General features: G+C 52.1%; 1 protein-coding gene across 2 annotated transcripts; it reads right to left on the bottom strand.

The window, feature by feature from the left end:
* Positions 1-1137: 1137 nt before the first annotated feature.
* Positions 1138-19737, bottom strand: Trim11 (tripartite motif containing 11). 2 transcript variants are annotated; one of them, XM_045152957.1, is made up of 7 exons: positions 19045-19737; positions 15348-15443; positions 14483-14713; positions 6822-6844; positions 6630-6730; positions 4396-4911; positions 1138-1612 (listed from the first exon to the last, which is right to left on the bottom strand). In XM_045152957.1, the coding sequence occupies exons 1-7, from the start codon at positions 19450-19452 to the stop codon at positions 1575-1577; spliced, it is 1413 nt and encodes a 470-aa protein (XP_045008892.1). In that variant the 5' UTR covers positions 19453-19737; the 3' UTR covers positions 1138-1574. The 2 variants fall into 2 exon arrangements, with proteins under 2 accessions (XP_045008892.1, XP_045008893.1); XM_045152958.1 differs by lacking the exon at positions 1138-1612 and having other exon boundaries at positions 3315-4911.
* Positions 19738-20436: the final 699 nt, after the last annotated feature.

The raw sequence follows: 20436 nt of genomic DNA, 5'->3' as shown, positions 1-20436 counted from the left end.
GTGCGCCCCCGTGTGCATCTGGCTAACGTGGGACCTGGGGAACCGAGCCTCGAACAGGGGTCCTTAGGCTTCACAGGCAATCGCTTAACCGCTAAGCCATCTCTCCAGCCCATGATAAGCATTCTTAATGATGATCCCCATCCAGAACACCAAGTGCTTCTCTTCAGAGTCCACATCTTAGCTCTGGAGTGTGATGAGACACAGACAGGACTGTGGGAAATTAAAAAGTTTCTGCACAGCAAGGAAGCAAAGGTCAAAAGGGGCTAACACGGAATGGGAGAGAATCTTTACCAGCTATTAATTTGGTAACTCATATCCAGAATATATTAAGAACCAAAAAATTAAACATCATCCTATCAATAAATGGGCATATGAAGAAGTACAAGTGAAAATTACATATGAAAAGAAATACAGAGCCGGGCATGGTGGCTCATGCCTTTAATCCCAGCACTCAGGAGGCAGAGGTAGGAGGATTGCCATGAGTTCGAGGCCATCCTGAGACTCCATAGTGAATTCCAGGTCAGTCTGGGCCAGAGTGAGACCCTACCTCGAAAAAAAAAAAAAAGAAATACAGATACTAAGCTCGTGAAAAAAATGTCTAATGTATTTAGCATTGGCTAAGACATCAACAAATGTAAAGGAAATATTCAGGGCAATAGCTAAAAAGTTGCCAGGAAACAGACCACAAAATTACCAGTCACCTGGCTAAGGATTCTTTTTTTTTTATTGTTGTTGTTGTTGTTTTGGTTTTTCAAGGTAGGGTTTTACTCTAGCCCAGGCTGACCTGGAATTCACTATGGAGTCTCAGGGTGGCCTCGAACTCATGGCGATCATCCTACCTCTGCCTCCTGAGTGCTGGGATTAAAGGCGTGCGCCACCATGCCCGGCTTTGGCTAAGGATTCTTTTGCTGTGCTAGGGTGGAAATCTCTGGTAGGCAAGATGTTCTCTTTTTATTTATTTTATTTTTGTTTATTTTTATTTACTTATTTGAGAGCCAACAGACCAGATAGAGAGAGAAAGAGGCAGAGAGAGAGAGAGAGAGAGAGAGAGGGAGGGAGGGAGGGAGGGAGAGGGAGAGAATGAATGGGCGCACCAGGGCCTCCAGCCACTGCAAACGAACTCCAGATGAATGTGCCACCTCATCATCTGGCTTACGTTAGTCCTGGGGAGTTGAACCGAGGTCCTTTGGCTTTTCAGGCAAATGCCTTAACTGCTAAGCCATCTCTCCAGACCAGCAAGATGTTCTTTAACAGCGGGTATCCAGCAGCTTTCCTTCCCCTTGGTGTTTGGTGGCAGTGCCTGGGAGAATCAGGGGTGAGTGGCACTGCAATGTTGCAGTCCCCACGCAGTCTCTGGTATTCCAGACCGTTGGCCTTGGCAGCCTCCAGTATTACAGCTTCCAGCCAGGGTGAAGTCCAAGACCCTTGACCCTGAAGACTCGGCAGCCTCTGGAACGATCCTGGTGACCAGAGTCTTCTCGGGCTCCTTCTTGTCACTCTGTGGTCATCTCTGCGTCCACTTCCCTTCTTCCTGCCTAAGCTTCTCTTGAACTGCTCAGCTATTCCTTCAGTCATCAGTGGCTGTTGCCAGGACATCTCAGGGTCCCTGCCTCTGTTGGGATAGGGGTTCAGTGCTGGGAATCCAAGAACTAGACAGTATGTCCAGCCAGGATCACCCAGGCAAAGCCAACTCCTCTCAACAGGGGTTAGATCCAGGCTGGTGAGTGGGCTCCCCAGCAGAATCGGTGGGCGTTCCTGCATCAGCGGCACCATATCGGTGCCAAAGGGGGAATTCAGGCCTGTGGGCAGGTCTGAGGTTCCTGGGGCGGTGCTGTTTCGCAGTCAAACAGCAGTTACCAGCACCTTGCACTGGAAGTTTGTGCTGGGGCTGGGGAACACAGTGCTTATCACAGTGGGGTTGTCCAGGATCCAAAGTCCCAGGTACCAGAAACTGGCCAGTGGCTGACTGCCTCTGGCAACCCCAGGCCTCCAATGGTCAGGCCACTGTGGCTTGTGATGTCTTTAATCCCAGCACTTGGGAGGCAGAGGTAGGAGGACTGCCATGAGTTTGAGGCCACCCTGAGACTCCATAGTGTATTCCAGGTCAGCCTAGGTTAGAGAGAGACCCTACATCATAAGACAACAACAAAAATTAAAAAAAAAAAATAGGCATGGAGGTACACACCTATAATCTCAGCACTTGAAAAGTGTAGACAGGAGAAATGCTAAGCATCGAAAGCATATGTATTCTGAAAGGAAATCCACAAATATTTGAAATTTAACAACAGGCTTATAAATAATCCATGTATTAAAGCAGAAACCACCATCAGTGTGTACACACTGAACTGAACGAAAATGAAAGGAAATCAGAAAGAATGGGACAGCTAAAGCCGTGTGCCAGTTGTGGTGGTTTGATTCAGGTGTCCACCATAAATTCAGGTGTTCTGAATGCTAGGTTCCCAGCTGATGAAGATTTGGGAATTAAAGCCTCCTAGAGGCAGTGTATTGTTGGGAGCGGGCTTATTGGTGTTATAGCCAGTGCCCCCCCCCCCCCCTTGCTAGCATTTGGCACTCTCTCCTTCCTGTTGTCCACCTTATGTTGGCCAGGGGGTGATGTCCACCCTCTGCTCATGCCATCATTTTCCCCTGCCATCGTGGAGCTTCCCCTCGAGCCTATAAGTCAAAATAAACCTCCTTTTCCCACAAGCTGCTCTTGGTTGGGTGACTTCTACCAGCAATGCAACATGGGTATTTTCTGTACAATTCCTGACACTATTACAGGGCGCCCACTAGCTAGGGCAAGGCACATCCACTGTGGATGCTGCACTAACTTCTCCTGGGAGACGTGAATAATCTATTCGCTCCACATAGGGCACCATCCACAGGCCAAAGCAATGATTCCACCAAAGTTCAACTTGGCAAACCAGTGAGTTTGTTGGGTTTTCTTACACAGCATGTGTGTAAACGTACTTATGGGCATGTGTGGCTCAAAGGCATCTGCATTCACCGGAGAGGCAACTGCAGCAAGAGGGAAGACTTACGATGGAAGCGACATTTCTGTTGAGATTTGATCTGAGATTTGTGAGCTTTGGTTTTTGGTTTTTCACAGTAGGGTTTCCCTCTAGCCCAGGTTGACCTTAAATTCACTCTGTAGTCTCAGGGTGGCCTTGAACTCACAGCGATCCTCCAATCTCTGTGCTGGGACTGTAAGCCTCTTATTTCCTCTACTGCCATTGTCTCTCTTGAGCCACACTTTGCCTCTGACAAGTTGAGTACCACTGTCATTTACCCACAAAACATGCATGGGACACTACTCCAAATTGACATTTATTTAAAGCAAAGATTCTACCCTTTCAATAAATAAAGATAAAATACCCCAAAGTGTACCACAAGAGAAGTCTCCTGGACACCGTGTACTTGGGACCGTGCAGATGTCCCTCTGTAAGGCAAGCAACCTGTGGCGGCAGCAAACCCCTGGATGGAGGACCTTGGCAGCCAGGAGGGCGCCAGGGAAGGCTCTGCAAAGGTCAAGCAGCCAGCCTGGACACTCAGAGGAGCTCCAGAACAGAGCTACGCGTTCACATGTCACTTGAGTTCTGTGGTCACCCTTGTACCTCACTCAGGTGCTGAAGATAAATTTCTGTACTTGTTTGTGGGGTCGAGTGGGAGCTTCTGACAGACTCCCTTGCTGGGTCCCATAGACCAGCCTAGTACACAGGGGCCTGGGTCACTTCCTCTCTGGGGATCAACTACTGTCCCCTAATAATTTATTTATTTATGTTTTACAAGGTAGGGTCTCACTCTAGCCCAGGCTGACCTGGAATTCACTATTATTCTCAGGCTGGCCCCCAAACTCACAGCAATTCTACCTCAGCCCGCACAGTGCTGGGGTTAAAAGGTGTGCTCCATCACGCCTGGCCCTAACTCTTTTGTGTAGCCACACCTAGGGTGCTGAGGCTCTTATCATCCCTCCCACTTATGGGACCAAACCCTGGACGGTGGGCCTGGCCCCGGCTCCTCACTCCCAGCTGCTCCACCCAGGACTTTCCCAGCGATGGATGTTGGCTCCCTGGGCCTAAGGCCTGTGTGGACAGCCTGTGGATTCTGTTTCTGGGAGAAGTATGTGACACTCCTGGAACCTTGAGCCAGAAGTACTGGTACCACGTGGGGCTTTGGTGAGGGCTCATGGCACTAAGTGACACTGGTAGCCTGGAGGAGCCCCACAGTGAGGCCAGAGCACCCCCTTCCCACCTGTAGTTTCCCCGAGTGAGAATTTAGGCTTCCAGTGTGCATTCAGAAAGGCACTATGTTCCTTCCTTTGCTCAAAGGACCCCACCCTGCTCCCTGGAGAGGGTCTGAGGCACTAGGGAAGAACTGGGGCACCCCCAGGCCCACCTTTCATCTGGCAGATGGTCATAGGAGTTGGGCTGCTTGACAGAGGTGAGAAGAGGGGCCGGAGTGTGCCAGAGAAGGTTGTTTCAGGGAAGATGAACAGCAGCGACCCGTCAGTGGCACTATAGAACGAGAGATGTCCAGCCTCGTAGTCCAGAAAGATCCCTACACGCCTGGGAGGGTCCCGGAGCGGGGAGAAGGCACGCTCTGTGGAATTGTAGAAACTCCCTAAGAACACCAGGATCCAGAACCCGTTGCCAGTAGACAGTTCCCCCTTCTCCTTCCTGTTGACATTGTCTCTACACACACCCAGGGCCCAGCTGGCCCGGTCCCCGACCTCCACCTCCCAGTAATGGCGGCCAGAGGAGAAGCGCTCCTGGCCTAGCACGCAGGGGCCGGGGTCAAAACGCTCGGGGCTGTCGGGCAGGGCCTGCCGCTGGTCAGTCCGCTTCACGCTCCTCCTGTCGTCAGACAGGACCAGCTCAGGATTGGCTGTGTCTGGGTCCAGGGTCACGTCCCCTGTGGAGAGGTCCAAAGACAATTAGTCAGGTGGTCTGGTCAGCCCCCACCTGAAGGGCCCACGAGCCGAACCCTCCCACCAGCCTGCCTGGCCCAAGGAGGCCCTTTCTGTAGCCTGTTAAGAGTAATTAAAGAGTGGAATGCTTCTTCTCTCTGTAAAAACAAACAAACAACAAACCTAGTTCTAGTGTAACTCCAAATGTTCTAGAAGACAGACATCTATTCTGATGCCAGGAGGTAATCCCAACCATTTTCCATTCATTTGTTCGTTTTAGTTACAAACTGCAATCTGTGAGTTCAGGCCCCAGTGCACCCTGGGCCCCTATGTCCTGTTTCCTCTGAGCAACATGGAGACCTCTTCCATAAGGAACGGGTGGCTATCCTCACCCAGTTCACAGTCCCAGGTGATTTCTGGTCTGTCCACCTCTAGGTCTGGTACAGACCATACATGGCTTGACCACTGGCCAGGAGCAAGGACAGCCATCCCCTGGAAGACTATGGTATAGCAAGAGAGAAATTGGGTTTATCCTTAGCTCGTGGCAAGGGCTCCCAATAGAGGTGGCCTTTGTTATTCATAAGGAACCCCTGACATCACACCAGAGCTTATGCTTCTGAGGTGGTCAAGATGGGGCCCACTGATGGTCTCAAGCTGGTCACAAGACCAGCCATCCAGCCATGGGACAGAAGGATAGGAATTTCATCCCTGTCCACTAACTGACCTGACCCTGTCTCCCCACCCCTCCACTGCAGGGGAGAGGGCCTGGGGGTCAAGTTCATTCACAATAACCCAGGACCTGACCCACCATGCCTACATTCCAGAATCTCCCTAAGACCTAACAGGTGAAGTTCATGGGAGCCCTGTGTTGGGAAAACCATCAAAGCATCAGGAGGAGGTACCAGAGGGGAGGAAAGACCTCTGCCCACCCCTAAACCTTGGCCCAGAACCTCTTCCTCAGCCATTCTTCAGTTCTACCTTTGAAAACAAATCAGTAAGTAAAGTACTCTCTGGATTTTATGAGCAGTTCTAGCAAATTATCTAATGTGGAGAAGGGATTGTGCTGTACAGGAAGGAGACAGAAAGAAATGTGGGTGTCCCTTGGGTCTACCAACTGGCTGCTTTGTGGATTTCCTCTGAATTTGAAATACGTGCTCCAGGAGGGAAGAAGGTCCCTAAGACAAAGTAAATAAAACTTACAAACCTCAGCTGAATCGTGCAAGACATAGAAGGCTCCTCCCCAATGTTATGGAAATAGTTAACACTGGCTGGGGAGAGGAAAACTATTTGGTGGAGCTGTCTACAAGTTGTACAGGAAGCTTTAGAGATGGGGCTGCCTTTGAGTCATCCGTGCCTCTGCAAGTAGCCTCTCTCTCATATTCCTGTAAACTAATCCAGCTTGAGTGGAAGCATTTCTTTGGCCTGTTGTTGATGCCCTGAACAGACATTTGTCCACATCTCCTCAGGAAAGGTCACACAACAGGACATGCCTGGACATGGGGGCCGTCTTGTGGGGTTGGGCCTATACGCAGTGGGGTCTACAGCCAACTCCAGGGAGAGAGAGTGGAAACTGAACTGGATGACGACATACATAAAGGTGTTCAGAAAGCTGGACAACTTACTTGGTTTGGAAAACACCCACAAGATATTGACAAGCACCGAACGCACTGCGAGTCTTGGTGGCTTTCAGGGTCATCCACCCACCGGAGGCTTAAGCACCCACCTCGGAACCTCCGCAGGGTCTCTACCAGCCCCGGGACCCGGCACACGGTCCTCAGCTCCATGGGAACCACCTCTGGAGGTTGTAGCTTCACGTCCTGTACCCTACAGGGGAACAAGTCCATCGTTGTGCCCATGGCCAGGAGCAGGACCCCACCCCACTCCCCCTGCCTGGGGAGAGGTCAAGAGCATATACCTGCGCAGGGCGTCCTTAATATCCTGTGGGAGGGAGAAAATGCACACTCAGTACAGCAATGGGCACCTAGTCCCCTGTCCCCAAGCCTTGCCCCGCTCCATCTCCAGGCCCCCAATTCCTGGCAACAGAAATACACACAGGTGGAGTCAGAAATCCACCATGGGTATGGTCCAGACACAGGAATGACAGGAAGGGGCCGGGGACATGGGGGGTAGGTATGATAGATGTGGTCAGCCCTAGGTCAGGCTCTCCCTCTCTCACTCAGCATGCACAGCCTTCAGTGACTGCCTTACCCTACCAGCCCCAGTAGAACCTCTTAGTGCCAGGGATAAGACAGGTGTCCTAGCCTCCAGAAGGGGGTGGCACTCTATGGGCGTCTCCACCTCACCAGGAGCCCAGCCCGATGGCTTGCAGCTTCCTCTTGCTCCCTCCCCCACCTGACCCATAGGTACCCCTGCTCAGCCCTGGGCCTTTTTCCCTTTGGTGTCTCATCATCTGATACTGACATCACCTTATTCAGGGTCAGGGGCCAAACTGTATCCTTCCCTTGCCCAAATTCTATATCGAATCTTAGAATCACATGCAGCCTTGAGAGAAGAAATTAAATTAAGCTCACTCGGATGGGCCCCAACCCAATTGTGTGAGAGAGGGAGACCTACTTCGTGCTGGGGCACCGGGAAGGTGTTAAGCATGGTTCTGAGCTACTAATAATCTCTGTGTGTTAAGGATAAGTTCTTACGGTAAGAACTCCTGATGGTCATTTTCCTGTAATACAAGCAAAGATGGTGGGTGGTAGACAATCACTGCGGAATTGACAGCTATTGGACTCCCCCTCTCTGCCTTGAGCAAAAGGACTGTCAACGAACCAGCTGGACTACTAGGGTAGCTCCAGTCATCTGGAACACTCTATAGACTTAGCATATGAAGGCACAGGCTGGCCAAAACTGTTTTGAAACCGTTTGTAACAGACTTCTTGCTATAGTAGCCATTTTCACCAGGGCCAGAGGGGGAACACTGTCCCTAGCAGCCTAGCATAGGGACTGCAGGTGACTAAGAAGCAAGGCTGTGATTGGTGCAAATACAATCTTTCATTTGCATACGACATAAAGAGGTCCAGTGGGTGTAGGAAGCAAGTTGGGAAACAACTTCCTTCCTTGGTGGTCTAACATCAGGCCCAATAAAAGCTTCTCTCCGGGGCTCCCTTCTTGCTATTAGTGTGGACTGAGCTGGGGACGAAGAAAGAAAGCAGCAGAGGCAGTGACAACTGAGTTGAGAAGCAGCATCAGCCTGCAGGCAGGACAGGAGAGGCAGACAGGAAGAGACTGAAGGCGAAGTGGCTGTAAGGTCTAGGAAGAGAAAACTGGGCTCTGACCACCAAGAGAGTACAGGGTAGTCTCTGGGGCCCAGGTTCTGGCACAGGGGTCCAAGAGCTACAGCACTGGGGGCTGCGAGGGCCTGGGGGCTAACACTTGAAGGACCAAGGGTGTCCATTCCCAAGGCCCCTACGAAGACTGTAACCAAGGAGGGTGCTGTGCGCCACGGCCCCTTGTGCCACTGACTAGCACTTAAGAGCTTCTCCTTGTCGCCTGGGGTTCTATCTGGGTAGGACAAAAGTCCCCAGCATCTGACGGGTAACAACACTACTGGTGTCTTACAAGATGACACAGATAAGAAATGACCAAGTGAGGAAACAAGACAGTAGTCTGCACACCAAACAGAGAGGCCTCTGGAGGCACCAACCACACCGTCCTACATAGGGCCATTTGTTGGAGGTTTGGTCCATGTGAAAACATTAACAGGCTGAAGAGAAGATGGCCGAGCAGTTAAGATGCTTGTTGGCAAAGCCAAAGGACCCAGGTTCAACTTCCCAGGAACACATAAGCCAAATGCACAAGGTGGCACATGCATCTGGAATTCGTTTACAATGGCTGGAGGCCCTGGCATGCCCCCTCACCTCTATTTGCCTGTGTCTCACACAAAATAAAATATACAATTTTTTTTTTTAAATGCCAGGTGTGGTGGTGCATGCCTTTAATCCCAGCACTCAGGAGGCAGAGGTAGGAGGATCACTGTGAGACTACATAGTGAATTCCAGGTCAGCATGAACTATAGCAAGACCCTACCTTGGAAAACCAAAAATAAAATAAAATAAAAAAGAGAAAAGAAAACATCAACAGGTGGGCCCTAAAGAAAGGTCACTGGGGGCCTTACCCTTGGAAGGAATTAATGCTGTTCCCAAGGAATCTGACTAGTCCTTACAAGATTTTATGAGAGCAAGCTGGCCTTTTTCCATCCTCTAGCCACGTGTGTCTCCCTGTTACAGGCTCTTACAATACAACTCGCAGTACAACTAAGGGAGCCTCCACCCAAGCCAGCACCATGCCATTTGGACTATGATCCTCCAGAACTGTGAGCTAAGTAAGATTCTCTTCTTTGTAAAGAACTTGGCCTCAGGTATCTTATAGCAAAAAGAAACAAGTGAAGGGGCCTGCTGACCCCCGATCCAGTGTGTGGCACTTTATCTGGCAGCCAGGCTGACTGACACACTCAGTGATCTACATGTACAGCTCTTGGAAGACTGGGTGATTTTGCCAGGACACAGGAAAACAAGAACAGTCTCTACCAGGGGGTACTTTGCATTTAAGAGATTTTCACACATGCTCATTGTTAGTTCTATCTGGGGGGCACTGGGTCATGCAGGCCTCAAAAGGGAGGGTTCTGAAGCCAGAATTGAATTCTGTCAGTGGAGTATGCATGTGTAAAGGGCCTGAGGCAGCCAGAACCTAGTATGTATAGGGTAGCTGGAAATCTCTATTATGTCCCTGGGGTGGGTGAAAAGTCTGTCTGCTGGAGGGAACCTCTGCCTCCAGGGGATGGCTGTGGGCCTCCTGGGGACAGCTAGGGACTTGGACACATCTGTTTAGGAAAACCATTCTATACTACATGGTTATAAGAGGGGACTGGAGATGCTGCAGGGAACCAGGGATGGGTGCCCCAAGTCAACAAACTCACACCTGAATGGCACCTGTCAAGGGGCTTTAAGTGACCATCCCAGGGTGCTGGGGCCCTGGCAGCAGCCCTCCTGAAGACCTGGGCCTGAAGGTGCAGGCCCCCCTCACCTCTGTCTCTCTTACCCCCAAAACAGCTCACTGGGACAGTATAGCCAGGGATGCTCTCTGGCACCACCTCGTGGGCAGACCCACTCCAGCACACAGGCAAGGACCCTCCCAGCTGCATTCCAGTAGGACCAAAGCTGTACAGGATGGAGGCCAGGAACCAGAAGGGGGGGATTGAGGGAAGGAGGAGCAGGTGAGGAGCAAGAGGTTCAGGGGAGGAAGGAGGTAGAGGATACACTGGTGGGGCAGGCCGACAGCTGAAGCCACCCTGCACAAGCATCCCTGTTTCCTTTCTAATTTTTTTATTTCATTTTACTTATTAGAGAGAGTGAGAGAGGGAAAGAGGCAGAGAGAGAGAGAGAGAGAGAGAGAATGGGCCTACAGACACTGCAAATGAACTCCAGATACATGCGCCCCCTTGCGCATGTGGCTTACATGGATCCTGGGGAACTGAACTGAGGCCCTTTGGCTTTGCAGGCAAATGCCTTAACCGCTAAGCCATTTCTTCAGGCCTAGCCACCCACTTTTAAAAATTTTATTTATGCAACCCTGTTCTTAAATCAGTCTTCCTTCCTTCCTAAAGCACAGGACAGTGACTATGGTTATCAACACTATAGTGCAACAACAACAATCAGATATTTTGATGCACCACAAAAAGTTTTGCCTTGGGTATTTTTTTTTTAATTTATAAGAGAGAGAGAGAGAAAGCGCGAGCAAGCCAGGGCCTTAGCCACTACAGATGAACTCCAGACTCATGTGCCATAGTGTGTATCTGGCTTATGTGGGTTCTGGGGAGCCTTACCTGGTTCCTTAGGTTTCAAAGGCAAGTGCCTTAATTGCTAACCATCCAAGAGAGGTTTGTTTTGTTTGTTGTTTTTTAGGTAAGGTCTTGCTGTAGTAACCCAGACTGACTTGGAATTCACTATGTAGTCTCATGGTGGCCTCAAACTCACAATGATACTCCTACCTATGCCTCACTAGTGCTGGGAATAAAGGCGTGAGCCACCAGGCCTGGCCAAGAGAGGTTTTAAATGGACTCAGTTCAAAAAAATGACAAACACATGACATAATGGACATGCCCGTGACCCTGGCTTAATCAGTGCATACTATACACAGGCACTGAAACACCACATGGAATAGTTGATTACCTGTCAGTTATAAACAAAGAAAGTATTAAGACCTGAAAACACACACACACACACACACACACACTTTTTTTTTCAAGGTAGGGTCTCATGCTAGCTCAGGCTGACCTGGAATTCACTATGTAGTCTCAGGGTGGCCTCGAACTCAGCGATCCCTCTAGGTGCCCAGAAAGCCATACGTATTCCTCAGTCTCCAGCTGTCTGACCACTCTGCAAGGGCCACAGAGTCAAGATCAAAGTCCCCAGGGAACTCCCCAGCGGGTCACCTCCTGAAGGAAGCTCCCAGTGTATATGCAACCCCCGGACCCCAAGAGGAGAAAACAGCCTCTTTCCTACCCAGGAAAACTAGAGCACCCAGTCACATCCATGTGTCCACACCACACCACGTACGTGGTATGTGTCAAGCACAAAAGTGCAGGGCTGAGGCCCACACCTGGAGGAGAGGAGCCACAATACTGGAATGGTTTGAACAGCCTCACCAAGGGGCCAATCAAAAAATTTATTTTCTTAATATTTTATTTTTATTTATTTGACAGAGAGAAAAAGAAAGAGAGAGAAAATGGGTGTGACAGGGCCTCCAGCCACTGCAAATGAACTCCAAATGCATGTGCCACCTTATGCATCTGCATTATGTGGGTCCTGGGGAGTTAAACCTGGACCCTTTGGCTTTGCAGACAAGCACCTTAACCATTAAGCCATCCCTCCAGCCCCCAATCAAAATTTAACCCTTAATGTGAAGCCCTAAGAGATGGGTCTTTTTGGAAGTGATTAGTAGCAAGGGTTCTACAGAAACCCTGCCACAGCACCCCTTCCTCCCAACCTTGACCTTGGATCTTCCACACTGCAGGCCGTGAGTCAGTCAGAATCAACGTCTTTAATCAACTACTGGCTCTCATGTCACTACTGGAACAAGAATGAACTAAGTAAGGTGACAACCCCGGATGACAATGGGCCCCCAGGCAGTGATCAGAGAGCAGGAGTATGGAACTCGTGGGGTGGGAGTCCTATAGCCACACTGCAGGGGACCGCCAGATGGACAAGGGCAGGAAGGTGCCCTAGAGCCAAACATGTGACATGCTCACTACCCTCCACCCCACCTTGGGCAGGCTGAGACTATCCACCATCTGCTTCACCCTTACAGAAGTTACCTATGGTTACTCTGAGAAGATGGACTTTGCAAACTGTATGTATCTGGTCCCTCTGTTCGAGTTCTCCACATGCAGATTAAACCAACTGTGGGTTGAAATTATTTGGGGGGCAAAAAGCCTTGTGGACTGAACACTTACAACCTTCTGGTTAGTCCTCCATCCCACCCCCTCCACTCGGGCAGGTTCTCACTCGGCCCAGGCTGACCACCATGACCCGCCTGGGGTTGATTTTGGGGCAGGGTGAGAGAAGAGGATTGAGATTCATTTTTCCATACGTAGTTATCCAATTTCTCCAACACCATTTGTTGAAAATGCTCACTTTTCTCCAGTGTGTGTTTTTGGCCACTCTGTCAAAGTTCAGGTGGCTGCAGTTATTTGAACTCACACCTGGATCTTCCTTTCTTTTCTTCTGCCAGTACATGCTATTTTCTTGCTATGGCTTTGTACTTTATCTTGAAATCAGGTATGGGGATACCACCAGCAGTGTTCTCTCTGCCAAGGACATCTGTGGCTACCAGACACCCTTGATGCTTCCTGTTTTGTTTTTTTGTTTGTTTGTTTTGTTTTTTGAGGTAGGGTCTCACTCTGGTCCAGGCTGACCTGGAATTAACTCTGTAGTCTCAAGGTGGCCTTGAACTCACAGCGATCCTCCTACCTCTGCCTCCTGATTGCTGGGATTAAAGACGTGTGCCACCACGCTTGGCTTTGTTTTGTTTTTTTGAGGCAGGGTTTCACTCTAGCCTAGGCTGACCTGGAATTCACTATGTAGTCTTAGGTGGCCTCAAACTTGCAATGATCCTCCTACCTCTGCCTCCCAAGTGCTGGGATTAAAGGTGTGCATCATCACCTGCTGGAATTTTTTTAAATGGTAATACACAAAATATAATATATGATAGATATATGTATATTTGACAACTTCCACACTTAAGACGACAAACCATGGTATTTCCCTCCCCCACTTTCCTCATCATAAGTCTGCTCTCCATCATATCCCCTCCCTCTCTCCATTAGTCTCTTTTAATTTGATGTTATCATCTTTTTCTCCTATTACAAGGGTCTTGTATAGGCATTGCTAGGCACTGCGAAGTCTTGGATATCAAGGCCAGTTTCTGCCCGGACAATTGTATGTAAGGAGTGGTACCCTTCCTTTGGCTCTTACATTCTTTCCGCCACCTCTTCCACAATGAACCCTGAGCCTTGGAGGGTGTGAGATGTAGGTGCTGGAATTTTGATTGGAATTGCAGTGAACATATTCTTTTGGTATGATGGCTGCTTCTAATCAACAAGCATGGGAAAGCCTTCCATCTTCTTGTGTATTCATCAATTTATTGTTTCCTGTGTGTCAATGTTTTCATGGTAGAGGTCCTTCACTTCCTTGGTTAGGGATAGTCCAAGAGGTTTACTTTTCTTGTGGCTATTGTAAATGGGATTGTTTCCCTGAGTTCTTTCTACGTATGTTTGTCATTGGTGTGTACAAAGACTACTGATTTAATGTTGACTTCATATCCTGCCACTTTGTCCCAGGGCTGGCCTCAAACTCACCACAATCCTCCTACCTCGGTGCCCCTCCCCAGTGCTGGGGTTAAAGGTGCAGGCAATGCCCAGCTGCCTGGCTTTCCCCTTCTTATTCCCTAAACAAACAGCAGCTACTGACACAGTGTTCACACTGTATGCAGTGTGATTCCAAGTGTCAGTGAAAACTCAGGGCGGGTGGACGTGCGGGGCTCACACAATACTGCACCACTGCACGTACACATTACAGAGCTCGTGGGGTGTCAGCGTCAACTTCTCGTGGACACTGAAAAACGCTTTCCTTTCCTTTTATTCATACTGTTTTAGGTGGCAGAGTGCTGGGGCAACTACCAGCCATATGGTGCCATTTTACAGGTGAGAAGGGCAGGCTGCACCCTTGGCAGATCCATGTTTGCTCCCGAGAGCAACTGTGCCCAGTGCCTGGTACTCTTCATCCTCCACCTGCTATTTGAGTCCCATATGGGATGCAGTGAGACACTGGATGGGCAGTGTGGTCACAGCAGTGGGGGTGTAGTACGGTAGGCAGAGGGTCACACAGGCAGCGGGGGGCTGAAGATGTGCCTCGTGTCCTGAGCCAGCCCTATGGTCGGAGGGCACAGCTCTGTACGTCTGGAGGAGCAAACAGTGTGTCCAGCAGTGTGTGGGGTCGGGGAGCACAAGTGTGTCCTCTTGGGAAGGAGTACTGTGCTTCAGGAGGTCACCCCGCCCTGCTCACTCACCTGCAGAAGTCCCAGAGCCGGGAGCTGGCAACGACCCTCCAACTCAGCGATCAGTGCGGCCAGCTGGGAGCTCTGCTGGCCGAGCCTGGCTGCGCCTTCACGCAGGCGCGGGAGCACCTCCAGCTCCTCCTCCTCCAGTTTCTGCAGCAGCTGCTGCTCCTCCTCCACCAGCAGGCGCCGCAGCCGCTCGAACTCACCCAGCACATTCTGCCGCTGGCTTTCCACCATCTTCTGCAGGACGGAAGAGGGACAGCTGAGGGCAAACCCGGTGCCAGACTGCAGAGTAGCCAAGGGGGCTGCCCATACCTCAAATACACCACCCTGGGCTAGCCAAACACCAAATAGACCACTTGAAGCTGCCTAGACCCCAACATCCGTGACAAGACTGCATGCACACCACATCTGTCATCTCTAGGGCTGTTCAGACCTCAAATTCAGCACCTGTGGCTGCCTAGGACCAAGATGTTTTTCTGGGGCCACCCAGACACCATGTCTACCACCCAGACCTCAAACCCATCACAAAATGCCAACATGATCTGAATTCTACCATCTTCTCCCCTCCCTAACTACCTAAGACCGTCCCACACTTCCTGACCTCTGAATCCATCCCTGGGGCTCCTCTTGTCTGGAGGGTCCCTCCTTAACCCCTAAATCTACCACCCATATAGATATCTACCACCCCAAGGATTCCAGGACCCCAGAATAGATACTTGGGGAGCAGGATCACATGACAGCATCGTGCGTGCACAACCCCACCTTACACATACACACACACACACACACACAGTTTCCCTCTCCCTCACACACCCTGGCTGGCCTCCTCCTACCAACCTCATGTTCCCATCCCCCAGCACCCGGCACCTGCCTGCCACAAGGCACAGGTCTCCTCAGCCTGGGCTTGGAACAGCAACGCATCTTCCATTTGCTTCCGCAGGTGTTCCAGCGACTTCTCCAGCCTCCCCTGGAGGATGGAGACCAGGCAGTGCCATGACACAGAAGTCTCCCTTTCCCACCTGACCTTCTGTCCCAAACTCTTCCCCGTTGGACTGGCTGAAATCTGGATATAAAATCCCCCATGTGTTGGGCTGGAGAGATGGTTTAGTGGTTAAGCGCTTGCCTGTGAAGCCTAAGGACCCCGGTTAAGGCTCGGTTCTCCAGGTCCCACGTTAGCCTGATGCACAAGGGGGCGCATGCGTCTGGAGTTCGTTTGCAGAGGCTGGAAGCCCTGGCACGCCCATTCTCTCTCTCTCTCTCTCTCTCTCTCTCTGTCTTTCTCTCTGTGTCTGTCGCTCTCAAATAAATAAATAAAAAAATAAAAAATAAAAATCCCCCATGTGGCGTGTGATCTCCTGGTGGGCAGCATCCTCTCTCACAACCAAGGCTCAGAACCCAGCCTCTTAGCTGTTTTCACCAATGGCTGCAGCTAAGTTTCCTCTTTTATCTCACATGGAAGCTTATTTCCAGTTCGTATCCCTGCTGTCCTAAGCCAGGCCTTGCTCTCGGGTCTGCCACAAGGGTATGTCTACCTCAACCCAACACTTGCGGGCCATACCTCTCAGCTCTCCCAGCTTCACTATGACTTCACTATGACACCATGTTCTAGAAGGACCAAGGTGCTAGGCAGTTCCTGGGATCTGGCCAGGGAGCAGGGCTGGAACCAAGCTGATGGCTCCCCTGCCTCATGCTGGATGGAAATGAACTGCCTGGCATAACCCAAGTGGCAAAGTGTCTGTCTGCCTCCTGTCAGTGCTCAGTCTTATGTGGGCCACACCAGGAGCTTCGGGCTGGGGTCCCTGTCCTCGGGCCTCTGTTCCCAATGCCGTCAGCTGCCACACGAAAACTTAGGCCCGGCCCCTACAGTGCACACTTCCACCCTAGTGCCTGCTAAGTTAAGTTCTGCCTCAGTCTCTCCACAGCACTGTCCCATCTTCTCTTCTTTCTTTTCCCTTGATGCTGAGGACAGAACGAAGGTCCTCATGCAGGGGAAGTAAGGGCTATGTGCCACTGAGCTGAGACCTCAGCTTGTTCACATTATAGGCCAGGCAAGCTTTGAACTTGTGACTCTCATCCTGCCTCAGCCTCCCAAGTAGCTGGGATGACACACGTGGGCCACCAGGCTTGGCAACGTTCCCATTTTCAATGCTGAGGATTACAAATGGCATTCCAAATACTGGAGCAGGATACACAGTACCAGCACCTGCTCACTCCGGCCAAACCCCCAAGTTTTGATTGCAAGCATCTCTGTGGCTGGCAAAATCACAATGAAACCTTTTCACTCGAGATATGCTGGGAATTTGGACCCTGGGACCTTGGAAAACGCATGGGCTCTCTCGGACTCCTTGCTCCTCATTCTACGCGAACCCTCCTCACATCTCCCTGGCTCTGCCTGACACATAATCCAGGGAACTGGAAGATCTCCTCCGGTTTCTCCCTGATGATCCCAGGGCCAGGCCTAAGCACAGTGCTTGTCACCAGAGCTTTAGGGTCCTGCTTGGCCTGGGAAGCCCCACCCCAGCTCTACTGATTGGAGGGGAACAGCTGCTTGGCACATCCATCCGCTGGGGCACGGTCTACTCCTAACAAAAAGCAGGCACTTGCAGAATGAAAGAAAGTGTGCCTGATCCCCGGCCCCCCCATAAGTTGAAGGCAACAGCACGCACAGGTGCAGAAGTCCTCTCCGCCTAAAGGCAGCTGGGAGGGAAACAGCCTCCCGGGGCACTAGCTCCCAGCCTCAAACCTGCTCTCTAGTCACTGTCCACATCGCTTCAGGCATATTAACAAAACAATCTCCCATTTCTTCTGCTAATCTCTTTAGTCAGTTCAATTAAATTCAGACAATGAACCAAACAAGAAAGCGGGAAAGGTTTTTTTTGTATGTTTGTTTGTTTGTTTGTTTTGTTTTAGGCTTTTCAAGGTAGGGTCTCACTCTGGCTCAGGCTGACCTGGAAAGCACTCTGCAGTCACAGGGTGCCCTCAAACTCCTACCCCTGCCTCCCAAGTGCTGGGATGAAAGGCGAGCGCCACCAACGCCAGGCTGGAGGTTTTCTTCTGCCCTAGAAAAGGTTAAGTACTTTCTGCACAGCTCAGGGGGCCTGGTGGCAGGAAGGTAGGCCGGCTGGGTTTACACATCTGAGGTGAGTATTCTTGCATGAGCACGTGAGACAAACCCAGGGAGGGAGGACTTTGAGTCCACAAGCTCAAAACCTCTTTGCTAACCAGGCGTGCCGTGCCTTGGCCAGCCTGGAAATACGGAGTGAGTTCCAGGTCACCCTGGGCTAGTGCGAGACCCTTACCTCCAAAAAACAAGACCCTCCTTACTAAAATTCAAAGCCAGCGGGGCAAGGTGTCAGACTGATTATGGTGTGTAGAAATTCATACGACAGTGACATATTGGCTGCCTATCTGACACCAGCCAAACTGTTGATCTGAGGTACTTCTTAAACAAAGCACGCACTTAGCCAAAATAGAAATCTTAAAACCCAAGTTGCTACAGTAAAAAGTGGGGCTGGGGCTGGAGCTCAGCAGCAGTACACTTGCTTAGGATGTGTCTGGAACTGGGTTCAAGTCCCAGCACTGCAAGATATGGAAGTCAAAGTTGAAAGAGGTTTGAAAGTTGCTGCCTATCCAATACTTCTTGGGGAATGTCTGCAGCCACAGGACGGACCCTCAGCCCAGAGTTTATTTTATTTGCGGGGGGGGGGGGGAGGAGGCAAGCAGGAAGACAATTAAATAGGGGATGGGTAGAGCCCTGTGCGGCATGGGAGGGGGAACAGGGAAGCAATGACTGTCCCCAGGTTGAGGCTCTGCAGTGGATATCTCAGGGCTTAAGCACTACCACCAAGGTGGGTCTGCCCTGCCCACAATACTCCATGGCACAGATAAGGCAGCCCTGAGCCAGCCCATCTTTAAAGTCAGCTGTCACGATCTCTTCCTTCTGTCCCCCCCCCCCCCCGCTTTGGGTCCTTCGCAGTCGGTGCCCATCACACCTAATCCGATTGTCACCCCAAAGAGCACTACCACCTCCCACAGACAAGGCCCTCAGGACCTAGACTGGCGCCTGAAGCCCCAGATCCACAAAGGGGTCACCCTTGGGCAAGTGACTCTCAGAATGTATCAGCAACCCTGATCCCTATCCCACCAGCCAGGACAGGGGACAGGTTACCTCCTGGTGGCAGCTCTGCACCCCACCCTATCTGGAACGCAAGGGGCCTTAGCCCCTCCCAGGCCTGGGGGTAGGGCTGCACCCGGAGCTCTTCCACCTCGGGCGATCCTGTGACCCCACTCTTTCAAAACAAGCTAATAAAACCCAAGCTCCTGCACCCCAGCCATGACTGCCGCTCAGCACCCTGCGAACCCTACCCACCCATTCACGTAAACCAGCCAAAATGCCCCCAGGACCCCGTCGGGTTAGGCTGAGACCCAAACTAACCCATCTCGGGGGAGAGATACTGCGTCCCCACTCCTCGGAGAGGACAAGCAGCAGCCAGGGCCTCCCCAAACGGGGAGTGGCAGGGTCCGAAGCTTAGTGGGGTCTGTACCGGGTCGCACCCCGCGGGACTCACCTTGGCGTCGTCGGCCGCGTCTTGGAGCGGGCGCACCCGGTGCGCCCAGTGCTCGGCGGAGCGCTCGCAGGCGGCGCACAGCAGGCGGAGGTCGTCGCTGCAGAAGGCGGCCAGGGGCTCGCGGTGCGCCGCGCACACGCCCTGCGGGACCGGCGACGGGGGGTGCAGGCGCCGCGCCATCTCTGCCATCTTGGCGAGCGGGCGGTTGGGCCTCAGGTTCCTCTGCGGGGACAGCTCGCGGCACTCGGGGCACGCATACGGACCCTCGGGCTGGCCCCAGCAACGCCGGATGCACTCACGGCAGAAGTTGTGGCCGCAGTCCGTCATCACCGGGTCAGTGAAATAGTCGAGGCAGATGGCACAGGTGGCCTCTTCCTGGAGGTTGGTGGACAGGTCCGGGGCTGCCATGACGCCGGCCCAGAGGGTAAGGAAGGTGGCGCTCTCTGCGCGCGCTCCCGCGGCCTGGATCGAGGCTCTACGGAGCGCGCGGGGACACCCGGGTCCGGTGTCCTCCCCGGGATGCTGGGCGCGGGGCCTGGGGTGGGAGTGGGGGTGCTGCTGCAGGAGCCCCGCGGGTGAGGGACTCCGGAGGGGGGCACCGGGCGCGGGGGCTCCCAGGAGATCGGGGGTGTAAGGCCTTCCCAGGGCGCCGGGACACCAGACACCAGACTCCCAGACGCCCGCAGGAAGAGGAATCGCGGCGGAAGCAGGAAGCGGTTTTTTTTTTTTTTTTTTTTTTTTTTTGGAGCGACCCGCTTAGCCTCGGATTGGCTGCCACCAGTCACGCGACGTGCGGTGGACCCGAATGGGAACTTGTTCTAGCGGCGACTTGCAGCCGCAGCTTCGATTCGGGTCGCGCTCTGCGGGCCGTGCTCCGGGGTCGCGCGGCTGGGCGGCTGCGGAACGCGGAAGCGCAGTGGGCGGGATGGCGTGCACGGAAGACCCCCGGGACCAGGAAAGCCCAAGCTGTGAGAGCGCGGACACCTCGCAGGTGCCCTGGGCGTCCTCACCCAGCGTCCTCGGCCCGTGCAGGCGAGGCACCCCCTTCCTGCAAGGACTTGTCTGATCGCACGTGGAAAGGGACACAGATGTCGCTCCACGGGCCGAGATTCTCGCAGTGAGCACCGCTTGCAGAACCTCCTCACTCAGGAACAGAGTACATTTAGCCTACAGTTCTGGGGCGCTGTCACAGGGCGGTGGAGTGTGGTGAGAGCCTCCAAATTACCTTTAAGAGGATAGGAGAGGAATGGAGCCCCATTTACCCCTGTAAAGGACCCGATGGCCACAGGAGGGCACTAGGAACCAAGGAATTAGCAAGGTAGTGTTGGGTGGACCGAAAAGAACAGGAGACCATACTACCTGGTGGGCAGAAATATATTTAAAAATTGGTTC

This window comes from Jaculus jaculus, chromosome 6, assembly GCF_020740685.1.
Source record: "Jaculus jaculus isolate mJacJac1 chromosome 6, mJacJac1.mat.Y.cur, whole genome shotgun sequence".
Classification (NCBI taxonomy): domain Eukaryota; kingdom Metazoa; phylum Chordata; class Mammalia; order Rodentia; family Dipodidae; genus Jaculus; species Jaculus jaculus.
Note: the sequence above shows the minus strand (reverse complement) of the source record. Positions and strands in the feature narration are given on the sequence as shown.

What these genes read in the sequence shown, in the direction of transcription:
- Trim11 (XM_045152957.1), bottom strand. Translation starts at nt 19,452, where the DNA reads ATGGCAGCCCCGGACCTGTCCACCAACCTCCAGGAAGAGGCCACCTGT. An exon ending in CGGCTCTGGGACTTCTGCAG is followed by an intron (nt 6,845 to 14,482) that starts GTGAGTGAGCAG and finishes TCCCTCCCACAG; the next exon opens with GATATTAAGGACGCCCTGCG. An exon ending in ATTAAGGACGCCCTGCGCAG is followed by an intron (nt 6,731 to 6,821) that starts GTATATGCTCTT and finishes GTTCCCCTGTAG; the next exon opens with GGTACAGGACGTGAAGCTAC.